Below are 24,101 nucleotides of genomic sequence, written 5' to 3' on the forward strand. Positions count from 1 at the left end.
CAGATTTAATTTTTAAAGGTTTAATTTTATGATAAAAATTTTAAAATTTAATTTATCTTATTTTAAATTATATATATATATATATATATATATTAATTTATGTACTAAATTATTAATTACAATTTAATTTAAATAATACAAAATTTAAGAATTTGGAAGGTAAGTATTGGTAGTTTAAGTTTTTACATTGTTCATCTTTATTATAATTTTTAAGATAATTATTATAAAAACTAAAAAAATTATATATGAAATTTCACAATTGGATCTTATATTTTAATCTGGTAGTGCATGTATTATTTACTCAAAAATTAATAAATGACACGAATCTAAAAAAATAAATTAAAACATACACAAAGGAACTAAATTATTTTGAGGGGATGCAAAAATGGTATTTTTGTCGAATTGAGAGGTTGATAATATACACCCAATTTTTTCGTGGGTTTAAATTAACAGATATTCACACGATTAAATTTAATTCTCAAGAGAAATAAATATGATATGAGATGAAGAACAGGAGGACTATTGCAAAAAGTGATATAAGAAATAATTGTAAAAATATCATGGCTTCTTCTGCATTTAGTTCACACGTCAACTCACCAAATCAAACAGTTATGCATTTTACATTCAGCTTCAGTTCAGCCTTAAAAGGCACTGGTATTTAAATAAGTCGGAATACTCTGGGAAACAAAAGAACAGAACTCAGACATCAGTAGCAGCAGGAAGTGGGCTTGATAATAATACAACCCCGTCAAACAAAATTAAAAATAAGATTATTGTTAATAAATGCTTTTAGGACATTGATTAAAGAATTAAAAAATATATTTATTATAAAAATTATAGAAAAGTTTTAAAAAAAGTCACCATAAACATAATTTTGTGTATTTCAACAAAAATTTAGATTTTTTGGTATATCACTTTTTTCCTGATGAGAATCGGACTTAATTAGGAATTAAATTGGACAAAAAGCTTCGGACTCCCTTTACTTTCTTAGAACATTGGTTAGTATTTTCCTCAAAACAAATGTAGCAGAATCCAAAGGGGTTGCCACTTGCCACAACAACCATCACACTTACACTCACACAGAATGTTTTTCTTTTTTTAATTTCCTCGATTCCTCTTGAAATGGATCTTAAGTATGGATTATCAGAAACCTGGGCCAGGGGGCCCAGGAGGAGGTCCACCAAGCATTGGGCCGCAACAACTCTCCAGGAGACAGCAGCAACATAGACAATACAAACTGCCATCACCTAATAATAATATACCCAAATAAGTATCACCATAGATAATTTTAATTTAGTAATTAAATATGTAAAAAGTGCAATAATTTAAGTCTTATCATATAATTTAAATGGAATCAGTTTAAGAAAAATATAATTTAATGTTAAATTGATTCTTAAACATTACAATTTAATGACAAAATGGTCTTATAAAATTTAAAAGTGAAATGTGATTGTCACACTTTTAACATATTTAGAAACTAAATTGGATTTTTTGTTTGAGACTAATTTGTCATTGATTTACAATTTAGGCACTTGACTTATTATTTACCCCAAAAGGTATTAGTACTCTGTGGAACATCAAGGCACCTTCCAAGGCTTTGGCATTCTCGTGGCGCTTGTTGCTGAACAGAATACAGAGCAAGGTAAATCTTTTGGACAGAGGGATAGCATTGGAGGAAAACAGTACTATATGTCCCTTCTGTAATCTCGTTCAAGAAGATGTGACTCACTTGTTTTTCTCATGTAACTTTTCTTATGTCATTTGGATGTGTCCGTATAAGTGGATGTCCATTGAGGTGGTTTTTCCATAAACACCTTTCATTCACCTTATGGAACATGGCCAGAGGGTGGGAAAGACAGAGAGCAATCAAATATGGAAAGTGGTGTGGGTGGCAGAGAAGGCAATCCTGACTTTTAGAAGATTATAGATGACATAAAGCTGAAATCATGGTCCTGCTTGAGGGCCAAAACAATTATATTCAAATCATCTTTCTATGAGTGGACGTCAAACCCAGAATTGTGTGTTGCAGTTGCAATTTAACTGCATATTAGTTTGATTGCATTGCGTTTTTCTTGGGTGGTACTGTGCGCGTAAGGAAATGAGGAGGATAAGGTTCATAATTCTCTGGGATACAGGACATTTGTTCATGGTTATGATGCATTAGGCTTCAGTGTATACCTTCAGAATATGTTTTTTGTGGATGCTGGCGTGATGGTTAGGTTATCTTTGGGTTTTTTTGTGACTCAAATATCTCTAATATATCCCATTAACAAGTAGCTTACCTATGACACAAATAGGCACATTGTTCTCAGTCCGTTGTAAACTTCTGGGTGTTTCTTATATCCATATTAATATAGTATCTTCTTTGCTGTTGAGGCTGTTCAAGATCAATGGGAATCAAAACAAAACAAAAAATCAAAATTAGCTTTAACAAATGGTACTAGTTAAAAGGGGGAAATACACATATTTCCCGAGACCATTTTTTTTTTCATTTGTGTGAATATCAATGTAGTGAGACCCATCTGAATTTTACAAAGCACCAGTATAAAAAATTATGATGTCATACTATCTGTTAATTTTACAAATAAAAAAAACAAGTCATTTTGATATTTATTATTTTTAAAAAAGAACTTATAATAGAACAGAAATTTTTCTTTATATACTTTTCTTTCACCTATTTCTTCTCTATTTAACCACTCTCTCTACTTTCTTTATCATTCTTTTTTTTTTTTCACTTTTCGATTCCAAAAAGATAAATAAATAAATTTTGCGTTCCGTACATCCATTTCTACTGGTTAATAGGAACAAATAGTATTGAGTTATCCTTCTTAAATAGTGTAAATACTGTATAAAAGTTTACTTACCAAGTGCTAATGATATCGCAAAACCCACCGAAATGTCCTGGGCCTGGTGGGCCAGGTGCACCCCAACCAGGAGGGCCTCCTGGGCCTAGACTGCCTGGTCCCATTTTAAGCTATGGCTTTCTCTCTCGTCAAAGAAAACACTTTTTCTTTTTCTGAACTGAACCTTTGAGAATGAAATTGAGAAAGGAATACTCAGTTCCTTGGAAATTTAAAGGACAGCACATGAATTAACATAGCTTAGAAGCATCCATATAGTATATACTTGTTCACCTTCTTCCAACTAATCTTCCAATTGATTTCAACCTAATTATCAAACCAGCGTCTGTCAGTAGATCCCTTGCCTTTAATTCACATAATTGATTATATAGGTTCTCTAAATTATATACTTATAAGGGGAAAATGGTAATTTTTTTTTACAGAGTTATTCAATCACAACTGATCATGCATAATAAATTTGTTAATTTTTAAAATAATTATTTGAAAAATAATTCAAACAGATTTATGATTAAATAATATGTAAAATTGATGTGCATTGCATAGACATTAAATTCTACTTATAAAGTGTAGGTAAATATTTACTCGTGAAATAATTTCAATTATATAATCAACCTCAGGAGCCCTTGCCTTTCTAGTGGGAATGGCATTCAAGCTGTTCTATTATCCTCGATCACTGTATACTACACTAACTTTTTTTAGTGACTGTTACATACACATGTAGCTATAGAATGTTACATATTTTTTATTTTTAACTATTTAAACAAAATGTAGTCAATAATTTTATGTTTGTTTTGTTCTATAATAGTTTCATGGTTGCCTGCATCTCATAAGCATAACAAACTGTGCAAAAAGAAGGTGAAGAGAATAAGGGATAACAAAAGAAAGCGAAGGAGAAAATAAGGACTTAATTAAAAATTTAAAATTACTTTATGGGATTAAAATAATAATAAATAGTTATGTTTAAGAAGAAAAAAAAAATAACAATAAGTGTGTCATGTAGACATCAACGTTAATTTTAACTAAGGTCTTCCAAGAGTGAGGTTAAAATGACAAAAATATTACACTTTGGACCATTTTTCACTTTATATACTTTCAATAACCTGAGTGACAGTGAACTACATTTTTAAGTAGGGTGTTCATGGATTGATTTAGTTCAAATATGAGAAAAAACAAAATCCAAAATAGGTTTGAATTTTAGAATATTTTTTGTCTAACCCGAGCCAACCCAACCAAATTCAGTGTTGAATTATTTGATTCAGATCATATCATCGGATATCCAACAAAAATAAAATATAAAAAAATTTTTAAAAATAAAAATAACATAATTTTGTCTCATTCAATGAATGATGTTGTCATAAAAGAATGTAATCAACATATTTGAGTGCAGTTGATTTACCCCAAATAATAATAGCATAAATTATAAAAAAGAACACATGATGAATTGATTAAATCATAAAACTTCATCAATAATAAATAAAATTATTCATCACAAAATGTAACGCAAAGATTCAAAACAACATGCAAAAGTAAATAAATTAAGCATTAAAAATAAATAAAAATAATAATTAGTTTGATTCGGATTGAATCAAATTTAAAAACTGTAAACCCAAAGCCAATTAACATCAAATTTCAATTAGTTCAATTCGAGTCCAACCTGGAAAAAAAATCAAAACTAATTTAATTAGTTAAATTTGGATCATCAAATTGGTTCAAACGGATGAACACCTTTGTTTTCAAGGGCCGAAGTCACACTTTACCCATTAAATTTTGTAAAATGATGCAATTTATATTTAGAGGTTTTTATTCTAAAAACAAATTAATAATAAAACTAAAGATACATTTTTTTTTAATTTAAAACAAGCAGCATAAAATTGTTTTAACTCGAAATTAATTTTAAATTAAAAAATATTTTTCAATACAAAACCAAATTTGTAAATATCAATCTAAAATCACATTAACTTGTATTTTAACGTGATTCTAGAACATTTAATGAGAATGCAAACACAGACTCAGCAGTTAAAAAATCATTATAAATTAATTTTGGTTAAAATTAATTTTAAAATGATGTGATTTATATTTAATTTTCATTCCAGAAATAGTAAAATTCAATATTTTTATTTATTTAACACAAACAATTTATCTAAAATTGCTTTAACTCAACCAATTTCTCAACGGAAAATAAAACTCTGAACATTTACCTAAAATTAGTTTATTGGATATTCTAACACGATTCTGAACCAATCACACTCTTGACTGCTGAAAAGCTTTTAGCAAGGTCGCTCGCTCGGGCTCTCTTAATTTGTTGCTACTTCACTATTAGTTGAATATGCATGTAGATCCCATCAAATGAAGTGGATCTCATTCTACATCTATTGGGGTTTACCACATCTGCATGAACTTCAACTAATAACAAATAAACATGTGGAGTTACTTCTCATTGTATGCTTCAAAAGTGAGGCATAAAATAACGAAATTATAATCTGATCGCAGCTGGACTTTGAATTCTGGAAAAAAACTAAATACAAAAGTCCGAACTGCCAGGTGTGGTTCTGTTAATCTGAAGAGAGCTATATACTGCAAATGAAGTAAAGTGTGCATAGAGTAAACCTGATTCACATGTTGCTATGAGTAAAGAGGAAGGGCATAAAATTTTTGTACTCCCACCAAATTTGCTTGTTAATGTTGCAGGGGAAGAAATGCTTTCACACCCTTTGTTAGTAAATAATGAAAACCCAAAATCTTCTCAATACGAGCTCACTCCTGTACACAAAACCTTCCATGAACTCAAAACAAATATCACATGATGGCTGCCAACCCCACAGCATCACCATCATCAACTTTGGACTCGGGAGCATTGGCTGGGCGTGGTCTCACTGAAAAGCATAATTATAAGAGGTTAAGAAAAATTATAATATTACCAGCAACATAGATATATTTTAATTTTAATTTTGAATAACATACGATTGAGAAGCATAGCAGTACAGGAAAAACAGCCCCACTCAAGTCTTATGTTATCACAATTACAATTACTACCAAACATTGAGAAGCTCTACAGTTTACAGCATTACATTGATTTATTAACTAACTATTCATGTGCCAAACTATATTTTTCCACAAGTTGGAGAAGTAAAATACGAACAAGCAATAGAAGTCATTGCTTACTTGAAACATTTGTAATGATATTCACAGTTTTCTGTGCTGCAAGTGCTTTCAATTTGTTACCAGATGCTAATTGAAGCAAGCTTCTCGTAAGCTGCTTTTGTTCCTTTGGACTGAATGTTTTCGTTAAGGATTCCTCAAAGGCAACTAAATCATGAGTGGTAATATTGGGGAGAGACATTAAAACCTAAAAAAGAGTAACAAAATACATCACTCAATAACTAAAGTTTTAGAAATTAGCATCCTCTTCTTTGCAAGAGAATTCCAAATGGCAAATGCAGTCGAGCGAAAAGAAAAAATAAAGTAGCCAACAAAACAAGAAACATACTAACCTGCCTGGGAGCTGGGTGTCTATCACAAAGATAAACAAATATTTCGCGACAAATGCCAACTAGATCAGCACTGATTATTGCATTTGATTCAAGGGCTAAACCTTTAATAATGGATGTAAAAAGATCTCTAGAAACATATTCAACGAGTTCTGCATGATTTGTTACTATTGCAAGAACTACCAATGCAGAGCAATATGAAGAAATTTTAGTCACGGCTTCACCATCCGTCCATGTAAAAGCTTCTAAACACATTTGTAGTGTTGGAAGGACCAGACATTCATGCTTTAGAAGGAAACTGTCACATATAAAACTAATGAGAAATAAAGCTCACAAACTAAGTTACAAAATATGAAAGAACTATAATAGATGAAACATATTTCGTAACAGGTAGAAAGCATACCCAACCATAGAGCATGATGCAACTGTATCCAAGTTTTTTAGAGAAGACATATCTAATCGACAAACATGCCCAGACTGTTCCAAAGAAGGAATTCCAGTATTAAGGGGAGGAGAAGCTATGGCAGAGAGGAGTGAACACATCTCACGCGTGAGATCCCTCAGAATTGTTTCCTCCATCACTTCCACTTTCAAGTCTGATCCACTAAGAATGCCATGAGCATCTGGAACCTTTGCTCTACCATCTTGTAGAAGACTAGACCATGAACAGCTAAGTGCTTGCTGAGCATGGACAAAAAATGGGTGTAGAAGCTTTTCCAGCCAAATCTCCCACATATCCAAAGGACAATTTTTAACCAAAGGAATCAAAGTGGAATGAACAAGCTGTCTTATATGCCTGAACTCCATTGACTGTATATTCTCCATTAGGGCAACAGCAACAGAGTGCACATCCAAATATTTGAAAAACGAATCCCCAACGGTTGTTGACAAGCCCAATACATTATATCTGTTCATATAAAAAAGGATTTAGTAAAAAAATTGAAATGTGCATAAAGAACAATAAAGATGTCATAGATACAGAATTATCTTTTTACAAGGAACTTTATTTTGTCTTTTCTAGAGATTTGGTGCAAAAACAATATTGAAGGGGAAGACCAATCATATTTGGACAGCAGATAATAAATTATAAATGAAAAATAGAAATAAGATATGCACACTTACCCACTGTCTCTGATGCCTTTAAACCAATTTCGAATATCTGATTCATTGGGTTCAGCGTATCCTTCTTTATTCATGTCAATCTTAGATCCATCTGTGACACCCTTTGGTAATTTAGAGTTCCCTTCTCCAAGAAGACTGAACCTCTCAACATCACCCATGACCATTGCAGCTCTGACCTCACCAGGTAAAGCTTGACTTACAGATGGAGACCAAAGGGAATGTATACAGCGAAGTAGCTGGAAAATAAGAACATGCTACACTTATTAATACAAAGTACTAAGAGAGCAAGATTACAAGCACAGTGATCCTTTTGTTGCAAATACTACAGGAAACATAACATGGCCAGCCTCTTAATGCCAGTATACATACTTTCAAGAGAGGAGTCACCATCCATGATATGTGAGAGGCCATTGGATTTAAAGGAATTGAATTTGGTGTTGAGCTGTTTTCTGAATTCCAATTGGCTTTCTTCAATCCACTCCTCTTAAGTGCCCTCTCAAAGAATGTCACTGTATGAAAAATTGACCACATAACAGGCACATCTGAGCACAACTGAACCAAACCGTGTGGACCTGACAAATACTTATCCTGCCACTCCAATTGTGTCCACTGAATGCTTAAAGGTTCTAGTAACCACCTTAAAACATCTTGTTGCTGTTGGATCCTGAGCCATTTATAGCAATAACAAGAACAGGTTACTTACAAATATCAACAGAGTATTAAACAAAAATTAACAGAATTATCTCTTTTGTTTGATCCTTACCCAGCAGAAGAAGACATAACAAGAAATGCTTCGCCTAAAAGATTATGCTCTCCCTGAAGCAAACGACCCTCCCTTTGCAAACATCCCATTGTATCAGCAATACCCTACATATAAAATTGATAAATTAAATAAACACTATCTCCTTCCAAACTACATTCTAGGCAGTGGGGCAAATTTTCTCTAGAGCATATAATGAAGTGTCCAATAATGAGTAAAGGAATCAAGAATGAATATTGAGTTATTAATATAACGGTTCATCTTCAGACAGATCAAAATTAATGCACTATTGATGCCTCCTGAAAGACATCTACTGTGGGCTTATACTAACATCTAAATACTCGTAACAGTATAGCACCATAGGCCAAACCTTGGCAATACATTTTTGGTGATAATTTTGAGCATCATATGTATTCTACATAAATAATGGACAGGAAAACCTTGTCAGATAAAACCTTAACTTCTCTTATGTCTTGTCTACTCTGGCATATTACACAAATATTTCAAGACCCAAAGTCCCAAACCTTTACACAAGTTATTTCAAATAAGCTCTAAGAATTTAAGCATAGGGCCTAACTCAACCCCATGACACCGGCTTATAAGGTGAGGATTGTCCAAGCTTTATAAGCTCTATTTAAGCGATATCTAATTGATTTAGGACTAAATACACCTCCTTCAACGCAACAAGTAGTCCAAATAAGCCATAACTAAGGCAGGCCAAGGTGACTGCTATGAAGGCAGCTTTCAACCACCACCACCCCCAAATGCCCAGGGCTACAAGCCTAGCAGGTGGCAAATGTAGGTGGCCCAACAATGGATCTAGAATAGGCTTTTATGGCATCTTAAAAGTTGGGCTTAGGACCTAACTCAACCCTACAAAACTGGCATATAAAGTAAGGATTGTCCAAGCTTTATAAGCTCTATCTAAGCCATCTCTCTAGTCAATGTGGGTCTAAGCACACCCCCTTCAATGCTGCAATTAAGGCAGCGGGCAGCCCAAAGAAGCCACAACTAAGGCAGGCCAAGGGTGGCTGCAATTATAACGACTTTCCAACATAAGCAGAATTATGCAATGTCAATATGCAAAATATGATATTATTTAGGTTTAAATACTTTTCTAGTCCTTGCAATTTGGCACTTTTTTGTTTTTCGTCCTAGCAAAATTATTTTTTTGTTTTTAATCCTTACAAATTATGTTTGTTTTGTTTTTAGTTCTTAAAGCACTTTAGATAGCGCTTTGAACTGTGAAAAAACGTTATCTAAAGCGCCATCAGAATGAAGAACAAAACAAACATGATTTGCAAGGACTACAAACAAAATAATAATTTTGCAAGGACAAAAAGCAAAAAAAGTGCTAAATTGCAGGGCCTAAAAATATATTTTAGCCTATTATTTATTCACATGTCTTAGAGAAAGAGGACTAAAGTATGAAAAAGATGGGAATGAACAGAAGACAACACAGTACATGGAAACTGATTTCAATAACAATTTTAGGATAACAGCTAATGAATCAAACTAGAATTCAATCTTCAAGATATTCATACCAAAATTGCAAAGAACCAAAAAAGAAAATTTTAATATTCATATTACTGCACATGTGCTTTGACACATTAATATCATTGGAGGATATCAAGGATACTGGAGCTAGTTCAGCATAACCCCTATAGTAGCTGATTCTTATTATGCTATGACAAGGTTTGTATAGACTAATTCATAAATAGATCAAGGTTACTTCAATTGCATAACAAGTTTTCTCCTTAATACCCCTCCTCTATAAATTTCATATATAAGTGCACTCCTCTATATATGATTGTCTCGTTCAGCTAAACAAGAGATAGTTTCCATTTATTTGACACAACCAGCTAATTATAATTTTGCAACAATTGGTGTTTAATGAAAGCACCTTCATATGAGGCAAGATGCTTTTGTCAGCAGTTTTCGCTATCCGAATAAATGATGTACAGGTCTGCAGCCTTGCATGCCGTGCATTATGCATTGACATATCCTATCAAGAAACATATAGTAATAAACTTGCCACAATTTCTCAATGGTTGAAACTAACAATGAAAAGGGGTTGTTGCAGGAACCTTGATTACAAGGGGAAGAGATGTTAGTAGTTCAAATAATTTATTAATAACACTGCCAACTGCATCTGGGAAATACTTCAAAAAGGGGCCCATAGCATCCAAATAGTGCACAAGTACTTCAACAAGTGCAGGCTCCGTCCATTTTAAGGAAATAAATTGTTGAAGTAAACCTACAAGACACGGTAATCATAATTATTAGAGGTCTAACTAAAAATCTAAAACAGCATAATATGGAAAATTAACTAAAATAACCTTCAAACGTTCTACATAATGCAAACTGGACTTCAGCATTTGTCTTGGTAAAGTCATTTGATCCATCAAAAGCTGCATTTACAACATTCTCTAAAGCCAATTGCATGCTTTCCATCACAGCTAAGTCCTACAGTGAGAAAAGCAGAACCCATACCAGATAATTATATATAAGCTAGAAATGAAGGTGAGGAGCTCAGATGACAATTTTAGAGATCAAAATATCAATATAATAGTATATTAAAAATTGGAATAGAAGGTATTTAAACCTGAGTTGGTGCCGGTGAAAGCAAGAGATCTTTGATGATTGTATCAATTTTTTCAGAAACTTTAGTAGCAGCTATCAGGGGTTTGTAAGAAGAAACAAGCCTAATCAACTCCAACTGTTTTAAGAAACAATTTGTTGGTCAAAAATATTCTGAAAAGTTTGATTTAAATTGAAGCATAAAGGAGAATAGATGTAGATTGGGAACAAAAACATACAATTAAAATACCAATGCAGAATATTTTAGCATATTCACTGTGTTGATACTAGACCTACATGTGCCTTACTCATAAGCAAAACTTTTAAACTAATATATGCCTGCTCTTTGTATTTTTCACCTTTCTGTGTTGTGCAAAATTGGTCTGGGATTAAAAAGTCAAAATGTTCAGTTGCACAATTTTCTTTCTTTGTATTTTTTCACATTTAAATGTTAAGTATAAGGAATAATGCAAAACACCAAAAGCACAAGTGTTCCAATAACTCATGCAACAGGAGACTCCTCAAACCCATGCTGTATATAAGTTTACTTACGGTTTACATAAAGTCAATGGAAACATTGCAAGCAATAAACCACTATTTCCAAGTACTATCTTAGAACTTCAATATGAAAATATTCAGTAACATAATAAGTTAATAACTTCCTTATAATACATTCCATTACAGAAATTTTTCCTGTAAACAGAAGGGAAAGAATTTGTATTATATCATATGATGAACAATATTATCTGACTTCACATATGCATGTGAGACATACCAGTCTAGAACGATACTGGCTGAATGTTCCCTTGCCCTCAAAATCATCACTCCACAACTCCAATGCCCCTAAAGAAATGGCAGTCTCATGCAGCATCTTTTGTCTCTTGAGCATGCGAGGGAAAGATGTATCCAAAATTGCACCACAAAAATCATCACTCACAAAGCTTAGAGTCTTTTTCTTGGCATTTTCAACTTCTCCAGAACCTGTGCTACTAACAGCTGAACTGTCAGCAGCTGAATGTGTGGAACTTTTTGGCTTTGACATCAAATCCCTCATTAGCACCTACAAGTAAACATTTGAGGAAAGAAACGAGAGATATGACCATTTGACACTCAGTATTGACTATTGACTAAGAAACATGGAACACCACCAGACAGTACTTATGTGCAGTATTCCAACATACCAGCCAGAAGTGCATGGATTGAAAATGAATAGCAAACTTGAAATGTTGGAAAAATCTCAGCATCTGGAGAGAAACAAGAGAAATTAAAATGAAAGGATAAAGTAAAATTCAAGATAAATGCATGTTCCTGTAAAATAGTAGTAAAATGAAAGGGCAAAACTTTTACTTCATGCACAGAAACATAGTGCATAGTTATCCCAGATAATGGCATCGGGCAGCCGATCCCAAAACCGATATAGCAAGATAGAAAGTAGCAGGATGACTGCTATTATGAAATTTCTAGATATAAATTAAATATAGGGTACATTACATGTATATAAATGCCTAAAAAAGAATTACCCATAAATGAAGGCATATATTCATAGTTAACAATTAAGTCATAATTTTAAGCTAAGCACAAAAGTCAATAACAACAAAAACCAAGTAATAATATAAAATAAAACAAGGACAGTGAGAAAGGACAACATAAGGTTACTCTCTGAACTATTGTTGTAAAAACCGGGCCGGACCGGCGTGTCTGACCCGGTGCCCTGTCCGGGAGACTAATTGGATTGGTCACGCAGTCAGCCCGGTGTGACCTGGCCGGTTTTGGTAAAAGCAGGTGACCTGGTCAGGTTTTGTGACCCGGGCTGGGTTAAGCATTTTTTTAATTTTGGAATTGACCTTAGGGGCCCAAAACACACTAAACGGTTTGTTTGTGTCTGTTCGTTCTCGGTTTCCTTGCGTTCTCACAAGAGCAGTGAGCCCTAATCTTTGTCTGTTCATCGCTGATGTGCCTGTTTGAATCTCGTCGCCGCAAGGGCGGTAGACAGAGGCGGAGCTTTTTGTCTGAAGTCCAACAGAGGCACACTGTTGCGGAGGCATAGCAGTCGTGCCACTGCTGCATCCGAAGTCTGAACCCGCTGGAGCTTAATGATACAATCTGAAGTCACGTCGCTTCTTTCCTTTCGGGTAAATAATACAATCTCCCTTGTCAGATAAGAATTGTTCCTATCACATGGACTTAAATCTGAAACTGAATAACAGTGGAGTTGTTGCACTGTTGAATAACTATGAATCAATGAATAACTCAGCAAGTCAGCATTTTTCTGTTTTTTTGTCACTTATTATTCCTATCTTTGCAACTTCTTTGTAGAACTTTTGAACAGGTTCCCAGAGGTTGCTGAACATAGAGATGTGTTTAGTTGTTTATACTTTATACCTAATTAACCTTTGTTATCAATAGTTGTTAATTTGTCCGTAAAGACTAAAGAGGAGAATAACAATAAGAGCTACTTCTCACATATCTACAATTTGTTCAACATATATCACCCCTTATCAGTTTAGCTTTTAAATTTGTATAATTTCATTTATGTTTCATACAACTTCGAAGTTTTGAACATATGGTGTGTTTCATAAAATCTAAATGCAGAGAGCTATTACCCGAATGTAAACAGCTGTAAACTAACTGCATATGGTATGTTTCATATAAAATTAGTAGGTAGTTATTAATAAGTTAGTAGTAATCTAACTTTAACTAGTTATTTTGGATATTAGGTACTTTATCATGACAATGTTCTTAAACTTGGGAGTATGGAATTGTGTTGCTATGAACTTTATTTCTTATCTGAGGACTGGATATTAGCTACTCTATCATTACAATATGATTTTAAATTTGAATTGATCAAATTATGTTAGTTATATTTTTAAATAAAAAAAATTAATCAGTGACCCACTGATTCAACCACTGACCCATTAGTCCAATGTCTCAACCAGGTCAATGACCGGTTTTCACAACACTGGTCTGAACACAACCGTGACAGAAAGAGAAAACAAAACATAGACATATTAAAATGCATAATTAAAAATAAAAAACAATATTAAAAAATAAAATAAAAAAGTAAAAAAACAGAATTAGAAAACACTAATTAAAAATATTATAGAATTTAAAAATAGAATTATAAATGTGAGAATTAAAAAAACAATTAAAAATATAACAGAATTTAAAAATCAATATTAAAAATAATAAGTATAATAGAATTAAAGCTAAATAAAATAAGTAACAGTTTTTAAAAAATAACATAATTAAAAAATAAATAATCAAAAATTAAAAACAGAATCTTTTGAGTACAGAAAAGTCGAAAATAAGACAGAACAGAAAGATCGAGTGTGACCAAAATAATAACAACAACTAGGCATTTGGCAAACAAGTTGTGTGGAAAATTTTGCAAGATGTATAACTAAGACAAGATATTCTGTTATCTGTAATTGAGATGTTGAATTCAAAACAAGAATATATGGCAAATTTTCCAAAGAGAAACCAAAACCATAACTAATATATGTCATTTTAAGCAAAGTTTTCCCTTCCCCAAGATGCTTAATGTTAAAACATTACTATATGACGCATACCTGTTCAAGGTAAAGTGGAAGTATGGTGCTATCACCAGCAATACTTTGCAAGTTATAAGAACCCAGTGACACCATACTTTCACATATAAATTCAGCAAATTCATATTCGCCCTCATCTATGGACCCAGGACCTGAACCAGATCTATGCAAAAATTCTCTAGATACATTCATCAATATTTGAAAGATGCTGCTCATAGCTTGGTCAAATTCAGAGGCAGATGCATCAATAGGCCTCTTCCTGCAATCACAGTTCAGAGTAACCAATGGTATTATAGATCAATGAAATATGTATGAAACCATTAAAGAACAATAACACATACCTTGGAGAGACAAGTTTGAAAAACTCCGAAGCATGAAGACGAAAATCTGGTGCAGATAGTAGTACACCACAACTGCAGGGAGTTAACAGAATCAAGGTGGGCAGCAAGCGAAAATCAGAGCAAGGTTATATACCATGAATATTGCATGGTGCAAGATAATAGAGGAAAGAAACATACCCATGAATGATGCCAGACTTAGCAAAATCTGACAATGGAGCCCACTCAGCATATGCATTCATAGCATTTAGAGTAGCTGTTACAGTAGCAGCATGCTGTTTGGCAATATCCATCTGTTTCCTACCAGCTTCATTCATTGCAGCTGTAAAGTGCCTTTCTAGTAACTGCATCAAGCAACACAAGTCGCAACATTAATAATGCTTAACAACGAGCATGTAACAAGGTTTAGGGCTGAGATTTACAGTGTATAATAGTGGCAAAATTTCGGGCAATGATTGAGTTAGCCCACGCAAAAGTAGCCTTCGCCGATCACCTGGATACATCAACATGACAAGTAAGAATAACATGCAACATATCATATACAGAGAAGTCACTCAAGATCAAATACACATACAGCATTTATGAGTGTTAAAAAAGTCAGCATGATAGGAGTGTTGGATGTTTCCTATTTCATTTGTAAGACACCTAGTTTATTAGCAATGTTGTTAAATAGCCGCTATAGCACTATTGTGTTCTGGAATTCCTCAGATCCACAACCACTACTTTGCTATTGCAGCCGCTACAGGTGTTGTAGTTACAGAATATGTCCTGCATCCTTGTCATCTTTGGTGAGTCTACACTAATTGAATTTTTGAGTTAATATTATGCACTTTATTTTTATTTGCATACAACTTAATTTTTTTATACATACATAATTCATATATATCATATATTTCAACCACTATGTGACTTCCACTATTGGCCCACAACACTATCCACTATCTGATATTGCAGATTATTAACTTTCTGCCATTTTCCACAATCCGCAATTGATAACACTGTTTATTAGTATAATATGCACACAGGGATTCCAACAATTACAAAATTAGCGCATCCCATTACATACAACAATCATTTTCCTCTTTTTACATACTCTCCCCCTCTCTCTCCAATCACACTCTGACATGCATTTTTAAACTTTTTCCTTCATGGTATCAGATGATGGCGTAATATTGACTGAGAGGAAAAACATTTCTAAGAAACAAGTCATTCTAAAAGGTCCCCTTAATTTGCTTATTCACGGAGAAACTTACTAAAATTGGTGTCTAAAATTTCCACGAGAATACCACATTGCTTCATTGTCAAATAGGTTTATGCAGTTGGAGAAAATTCAATTCGTATACTTAATTTGTGTACATGAGCACCACTCACACTCATCCACGTGAGAAAACTCAAGTCATTACAAACCTTCTAAGTCTTCATTGTGAACTGTAATGTCTTCAGGAAGCCACCGCAGCATCATTGCAACCAACTCCGCCTGATACATAATTGTGAATCATAAAAACAATATAAAGTAAGTATATTGAAATAGAATAAACTTGAGCCAAAAATGATGCAAGTAGGGAAGCTTGAAATTTACTTCTATCGGACCATTGCTGGATAGAGAAATCAAAGATGGAAGCATTTCTTGCCATAAATTAAGACCCTCTCTTCTAACTACCTGTGAAAGAACCGCCAAACCAAATATAGTTTATGTAAAGAAAATCTGCAACTGAGACAGAGTAAGAAGCAACATGAATGAAAATGAAGTGCATTGCGATGAAAACCTCAGCAACAAGGGCAGCTGTCTGGCTTTTGAGAGCCCAATTTTCACAAGGATTGGAAATCTCAGACATTAAATCAACAGAAAGCTTTGCAAAGTTCTTGTGCTCTGCAGGGCCTAATTCCTCCCATCGTAAGCGCACCAAATGCTGTAAGATACGGTTCCACATAAGGCACAAGGATAAACAACTAAACAGACCTATCATTGAAAAGCACGATAAAGCATGTGAACTTGAACCTGCAGCATTTTAAAGGCATGTAACCGGATTTCAGACGACCAGTTCTTTTTCACCAGAAGGAATGATGTGTTTGCTAATACCCGTATATCACCATTCTTGATCTGGAGAAATTTACACAAACCAATTAGTCTCCGGCATGTGTCAAACATTAAAGCATGAAAACTAATCACCATAAAATAGTAGCAGCGCTCATAAATTGTTAAAATATTCCCGGACGCGTGTCAAGTATTAAAGCACGACAATTAATCACCACAAAGTAACGACACTCATAAACCAATAGTAATCCTAGCAGCAGCAGCAGCAGCAGCAGCAGCACAAGCTTATTCCAGAAACAAACAATTGCTACTTTGATTATAAGAAAAAGACATCATAACAATAATTTAAAGTAAAAAAAACTAAATAAATCTAATTTGTTTTTAAAAATACAAATGAAGCAGCAACTACACAGCACAATTGAGGACAGCATGAAAACAACCTATTATGAAAGACAGCTCGTTCCTTTAAATTGACACAACACGATCAATCTATGATAATTACTGAGATAAACACATCCAAAGAGAGTACAGAGACATACATATCAGCGATTAGTTGTGTGCTTTATGCTCATTAGGGCTTGCGTAAAAAAGATCGCAGTTATTTGAAAGGAAAAAAAAAAGGAAAAATGCAAGCAGAGTATATGAAAATTCACAAATGGGCTCTGGTGAGTTGCATGAAGGGATTGATAAAAGTAAAAACATGTTATTGCCCTACGAAACGGGGAAAATGAAAAGAGGAAGAGAGTACGGAATCGAGAAAAGCAACGGCGTTTTGTCGAGCGTCAGGAGAAGAGGCCCAGTCAAGGGCAGTGTGTATAGCTTGTGCCACATTGGTGGCACTCGTGTTGCTGCTACTAACACTGTCCTCCATTCTTAACTTCAACTGCAACTCTTGTTTTGTGTTGTTTTCTTCCCTTGCACTTTTCTTTCTGTTCTCAATGTTCAGACTTGCGAGATAAAACGAGTGTGTGTGTGTGAGAGAGAGAGAGATTCGGTTTTTTGTCAACACAGTCTTGTTTCGTTTGGGTTGTGGGTTCACTCCACACACTGAGCCCCTCGGCTTTTATGTGTGTTGGTGGCGTGTTGTCGTGAGCGAGCCTGACTCTTCTCGCCTTGTTCTTTTTCTTTGGTCTCAAGTTTTCTTTTTCGCGTTTTTAATTTTTATTTTATTTTTAAAGGGATTTTTTTTTCCAGCCACAAAAATATTTGAGGGTGTGTTTGGTTTATATTTTTATTTTCTGAAAATTATTTTTATTTTCAAAAGATTAAAATTCTAAAAACATATTTGGTTTGACTTCTTGTTTTTTGCTTTCAAGAAATGAAAACACTGAAAATACATTCTTTGTTATCGCATTTTCTTCTTACCAAAAATGAGATTTCTGAATTCAACCAAACATATTTTCATCATTATTTTTTATTTTTAGTGAAGATAAAAACAAAAAATAACCAAATCGAACACCCTGTAAATGATCTACGTCTAAAAACTCAAACGGGCCAGAGACTTCAAAGACTCAATAAATAATAAATACTTACAAATGAGATATTAGTTCATTTTTTTTTTATCAATTTGATCAACATTTATAGATTGAATTTTTATTTTATTTTTATAATTTTTTTAAAAAGTTTAAATAAGTTAAATTTTCCTGTAAAGATTAGTCATAACAAAACTATATTACTTAATTTAAAAGAGATTGTAAAAAATTTCTTCTAGGAATATAAGTCATTAGCAAAACTATATTACTTAAAAGAATAAATTATGTTTTTGTCCTCAAACAAGTGCATCCTTAACAACATTTTGACCCTAAACAAGGACCAAAATCATAAATTTTGAAAAGTTGGAGAACAAAAACATAGTTTAGAAATTATGATGCTCGTGGCTTGATGTTGCTTTAGTTTATTTTCGTATATTTTGGAAACTCTTAAGTAGTGGCTTGATGTTGATGTATTTTTTTTCATTCCATTATTTTTGTTCACTAAAACCTGTTAAGGACAAAACCTGTTATTGAAGTGCCCTTTGTATCATTTGAAAACTCTTAAGTTTAATTAAAGTGGCACTGTGAAGTGGCACCCCTTAATTATTTGTCCTACTAAAAATAATGAAATTCTTCAATCATTTGAAAGTGGCACTGTGAAGTGCCCTTCGTATCATTAAAGTTCTTAGATGGATGTTTTATCTCGAGTTTCATAAATCTACAACCACTATCTAGGAATCTTTTGTTATTGAAGATTTTGATTTGCGCACAAGCACATTAAAAAGATAATTAGCTTATTCCTAAAGGATCTATTAAGGCTAACTAGATATTAAAAAAAGTACAAACTATATCTCATGAGAAGACCAAGTTCTATTTCCAATCACAATGAAAAGACTTGAGCCATTGGGGAAAAATATCCCCAAGGTAAATTCCATAAATTTTTTTTTTCTTTCGATTTTCTGCTGCACTATGCTGCAAGTAGAGAGGATCTTGTGATTTATAAATAAAATAATAGCACTTTATTTATTAATTAATCCCAGGAATGAGGAATCAATCTTAAGATTCTACTTAGCAGTTGCCTCAGTTTTCTGTATGCAATCAATGGGCATAATTAAAATTTTATTGCATATGAACATCAAGCCACATCCATTTAATCAAACCAATAAGTTTTTCCAATGCTAAACACACACATATATATAGGGACGGATCCAGAATTTTCCTTAACGGGCACAATAAATAATTTTATAATATGTTTACAAAAAATATATAGGTTCTTACAAAATATATAATATGATTACAAAAGAATAATTTAAAATACTTAAACTTATATAAATTACAATTATTCTTTATATATTTTCATTGAAAATACTCTAGCATTGTTAATAATATATATATATATATATATATATATATATATATATATAATTACTTAATAGTCATCTTTTCTGATGTGATTGTATATTTTATATATTTTTCACAGAATTAATTGTTGAGACATATTTTAAATGACAAATTCTCTTAATCTTTTTTTTTTGCTTGGTTTGAGAATTGGAATGAAATTACTCAAATGAAAATATGTAGTGTTAGTTAATAAATATATATATTTTTTAAAAATTATCTTATAAGAATAATATCTATTTTTTATTGGTGTACTTTTTTATTACACATATATAAGTAAAATAAAATTCAGTTGAGACAATTTTCCCCACAACCGAATAGGTTGATCCGCCTATGTTTATATATATATATATATATATATGAATTGTGAGAATAATTATTAATAAAAATTTATATTATTTGAATTCTTACTTTCGCTATACATCCTATAAAAATTCCAAGTACTGAAGATAGATAAGAGTTAAAATTTTACAGTTTCGTTCGTATTTATTATTTTTGTCCTTGCATATTCTAAAAAATTCCATTGTTCTAATAACCATTGTTGTTGGCACTTGCAACAGTATGCCAATGACCTCCAATAATCGACATTACTATTTGTGTCTTCTTGTTTTTCAAAAAAAAAAAAAACTATGTGTCCTCTAACTGTTGACAGAGCCAGCGACTTCTCGTCGCTATTTGTCAATATCGTTAATGTTCCTTTTCTTATTTAATACAGTATATAACTATGGCTTATATTTCAATTATTTATATGTCTCAAATATAAAAATTAATTCAATATTCTTAATCAATTCCAATTGTGATAAAATTAAATTTTTGAAACTATAAGTTCCACTCTTTAATTTCTTTATAAAGACCCCGGTCCTAAGTAAGTATAGTAAAATGGATTTTTTAGTCTAATTAATTAGAAAAGTGGATTATGCTTGAACGCTACTATTTGCCGAATGATCAACATATATGAACAAATCTCAAAGAAAGCAGAACTTGATACTAAATCTTTATGATGTACTGAATTATTTAAAAAAAACAACAAAAGAAAAGCATATTTGTTCAGAATTTCAAGGGAAAAAATCATACTTTTAGCTTTAGTCAATTCGAGTGTAAAACAAGAACACATGGCGATACTTGGAAGATGTGTGGTGATGGTTGTTGGTTCATTCAAATGGCATGCATTCATAATTAAAAACTAATTTGCAAATGAAAACAAAAAAGAATAAAGGTAAATGGGCCCTAGGGTATATGTGATATATGGGTGTTTAGGCTATGATAACCCAAATTGTTGCATGAAAGTTGTATTGAATTTGGTTTTTTCTTAAGCTAAAAGAAAACTGGGTTTTTTTGTTGCAGGGTGCTCCCTTCACTATCAGTCTACCTCATTCCTAAAGAGGGTAATTATAAGGAATCTATAAAAGAGGTTTAGGTGGGAAACAAAAGTATGTTAGTACAAACGCACACAAATACAGTTAGAGATCGAGGTGAGTCAGATGACAAGGCTTAAAATACATGTTTGTATATAGGAATCTCATGAAATGGACTTTTCTAGGGTTATCTCTGCTCATGGAATAATAGCTAATTAAAAACAAATTGTTAATTTCTGTATTGAGTTTTTTGGCTTGTGGGATTCTATCAATAAGTAATTTGTTAGATTTTTACCCAATTATATGCATTCTTTTTGGCTGGTAAATTGACATTCGTTTTTCGTTGCTGAATTATTGGAGTATTAGAGTTTGAATTAGTTAGTTAGTGCGGACGTATTGTATTTTGGTTATCCATGAGGATTTATATCATATTCTGGAAGGAAGCACCTTATCTCATAAAATACATAATACTATAGCATTATAAATTTTTAAAAATACGTATATATATATATATATATATACTCACAGTAATTTTGTTCAGGTGATATATACAGTAATACATGAGAATGATTTTGTTATGTGAAAATAATTAGAGTAATATATGTAAATTATAATGTCGAAAACTGTAAGAAATTTTGAGACATCTGCCAAAGTGGGCCGGACTACCTTACTGAGTATTATTTAATTATATATTTTTGAAAGATAATGTAAAGATATTTATATATAGCTTATTTTAAATCATTTTAACTTCTTATTATAATTTTAATTTAATTTATTCCAAACACTTTTTATTGTTTATTAACCGTCTTAAAAAGAATAAAAATAAACATGTCTGCTTTATAAATTTTATGAACTTATTTCATAAGGCTGCACTTTTGGCAATAGGGCACAATGTGTTTGAATTCTGGAATAAATTAAACAAAATATTTTCAGGGGACCTATAATTAAATTTTGACCATTCCAAATCTTCTCTGTGTTTCAAATAATTTGTATTTTTTTTTTCTTTGGGTGCATGATTGTATCTGTAAATTGATAAAGGAGCAAAAGGTGTAATTCTATTTAAGGAGTTTTTTTGTTGCTGAGTTAAAAAAAAGGATTTGAGAGGTGCCAATATGATATCTCTTCTTTCACTTTAATTGTTAGTGTCTAACAACTGTCCCGTTTTAATAGTTTCTTTTTATAGTTTTTTTCTCACAGAGATTTTTGTGAAGTTTTTAACAACTATAACGTATTCAATAACCATAAAATTATTACTCTATGTACTAAGAAAATAAGAAATTGATCTTTTTATAACTTTTACTAACCACGTCAAATAATCAAGTTGTAATTCCTATATATGCTATGACAATGTTAAACAACTTTACATTATCTTTTAATAACAAAATATTATTTACACTATTTATAAATAATTATTTTAAAAATCAACAAATTTATCATATACAATAGATTGTTATGATTAAATTCAATGTGAAATAAAAAAATGTATTATGTCAATTAAAAATAAAAGTTATTAAATAATTGTTTTTGTAACAATTAGAAATAGTTAATAAGATTTACTCAATATCTCCTGATGTGCACGCTTAGAGTATTTGTTAATAACTTCTATAGTTTAAAATATATATGTTCATTATATATATATATATATATATATATATATATATATATATATATATATATATATATATATATATATATATATAATATTTTATTAGTAATTTTTATTTAAAAAGTTTAGATGAGTCAGATTTAAAAATTTAACAAGATTAGAATACACCTTAAATCTTAAATAATATTTATAAATATACTTAAAAATTATGTCAACAAAATCTTCATATCGGTTGTAGAAATTGAACACACATTCCTATAATGTATAAATATTATTTTTTATTAATTGAAATAATTTTTGTTGTCATTAGATTTTTTTAAGGATGTCTTGTATTAGTTAGTGTTACTCTTGTTATTATTATTTTATTAAATAGCTTATTAACACTTTTATGCTTAAATTTTTTAATACAAACATAATTTAACTATTTAGAAGAATAAACTGTTTCACATGTCGGCCATTGCAGAGTTATATTAAGTGCAGGTTGCACTCGAAGAATCGTTGAACGAGAATAATCAATATAGTTGGTGCCTACTTGGATTTAACATATTTCAAACACATTCTTTTTATGAAAAATAAAATCAGATTTTGTATTTAATCAATTATAAAAGAATATTTATAAGTTCAAATGTTCAATATAACTAAAATAACGTTTTCATTCAGGGAATTTTACATCATTTCGTATTATTTAATACTAAAGTAGATAGTAATAATAAAAAAAAAGACACATTGTAACCGTGTACTTTATTTTTCTTTCAAATATTTTTTACATGAAATCGATAGCATTTCTTTTAATTAAAGGGTTATTTTATTTACAAGAACATAATGCCAATAATAATAATAAAAAAATTTATCTAATAATCATCAATGTAAATTATTCTATTTTACGTGTCTAACATAGACAGTATGATTTTTCAACGAAATTTTCATGTAAACTATATTATTCATATATAACGAAATTCATATAATCCTTTCTCAGATCACATCCCTGACATTTTCACACTCTTCGTAATTTTTTATACAAAATTTATTTGGTGATTTGGTCACAATAGTTACAAAAACTTTTTTTATTATATTAAAACTACCTTTTTTTATAACATCTTTTAATCTGTATATATATCATGTTTAATTCTGTGTTTCTCATTGTAAGGACTTAAATGAATGTGTATAATTAAAAGATTAAAACTAATATGTTAGAGACTAAGAGAATATTTATTTAAAAAAAGGCTAAAAGAGATATATTTTTAAATATATGAATTAAAAACAGTTTTTGTAACTACAAAAATCAAATGGTAATTAAACCTTTACTTACAATACAATTTTTCTTTTCATTTTTTGAGAGCATTTAGATCCGTGGAAATTTGCAACTCTTTTTCTTTAAGGGGTGGTGGGAATTATATCTTGGTGACCTAAAGTTTAATTGTCTCTAAAAGAATATATAGGGGACATCTAATCTTAACGTTAGAATTTCACAATCAAAAAAGCATTTATCACAAACAATATTTAATGCATGGACGCACATCTCCATTCCGTAGTTCAAT

The 24,101-nt window shown here is 31.5% G+C and overlaps 1 protein-coding gene across 6 annotated transcripts; it reads right to left on the reverse strand.

Moving 5' to 3' along the window:
* Positions 1-949: 949 nt before the first annotated feature.
* Positions 950-17,835, reverse strand: LOC114400309 (protein HASTY 1-like). 6 transcript variants are annotated; one of them, XR_003663934.1, is made up of 26 exons: positions 17,481-17,835; positions 16,697-16,798; positions 16,464-16,607; positions 16,277-16,357; positions 16,105-16,174; positions 15,120-15,190; positions 14,878-15,041; positions 14,701-14,772; positions 14,381-14,618; positions 11,993-12,055; positions 11,587-11,871; positions 10,837-10,950; positions 10,571-10,697; positions 10,319-10,488; positions 10,135-10,236; positions 8,235-8,338; positions 7,841-8,135; positions 7,472-7,707; positions 6,753-7,256; positions 6,353-6,647; positions 6,024-6,207; positions 5,469-5,734; positions 5,060-5,249; positions 2,865-3,027; positions 2,283-2,377; positions 950-1,247 (listed from the first exon to the last, which is right to left on the reverse strand). XR_003663934.1 is itself a non-coding variant. In XM_028362712.1 (22 exons), the coding sequence occupies exons 1-22, from the start codon at positions 17,601-17,603 to the stop codon at positions 5,658-5,660; spliced, it is 3,621 nt and encodes a 1,206-aa protein (XP_028218513.1). In that variant the 5' UTR covers positions 17,604-17,835; the 3' UTR covers positions 5,047-5,657. The 6 variants fall into 6 exon arrangements, 1 of the variants encoding a protein (XP_028218513.1); XR_003663933.1 differs by having other exon boundaries at positions 5,060-5,264; XR_003663931.1 differs by adding an exon at positions 3,135-3,167 and having other exon boundaries at positions 955-1,247; positions 5,060-5,734.
* Positions 17,836-24,101: the final 6,266 nt, after the last annotated feature.

This window comes from Glycine soja, chromosome 19 (assembly GCF_004193775.1).
Source record: "Glycine soja cultivar W05 chromosome 19, ASM419377v2, whole genome shotgun sequence".
Lineage (NCBI taxonomy): Eukaryota > Viridiplantae > Streptophyta > Magnoliopsida > Fabales > Fabaceae > Glycine > Glycine soja.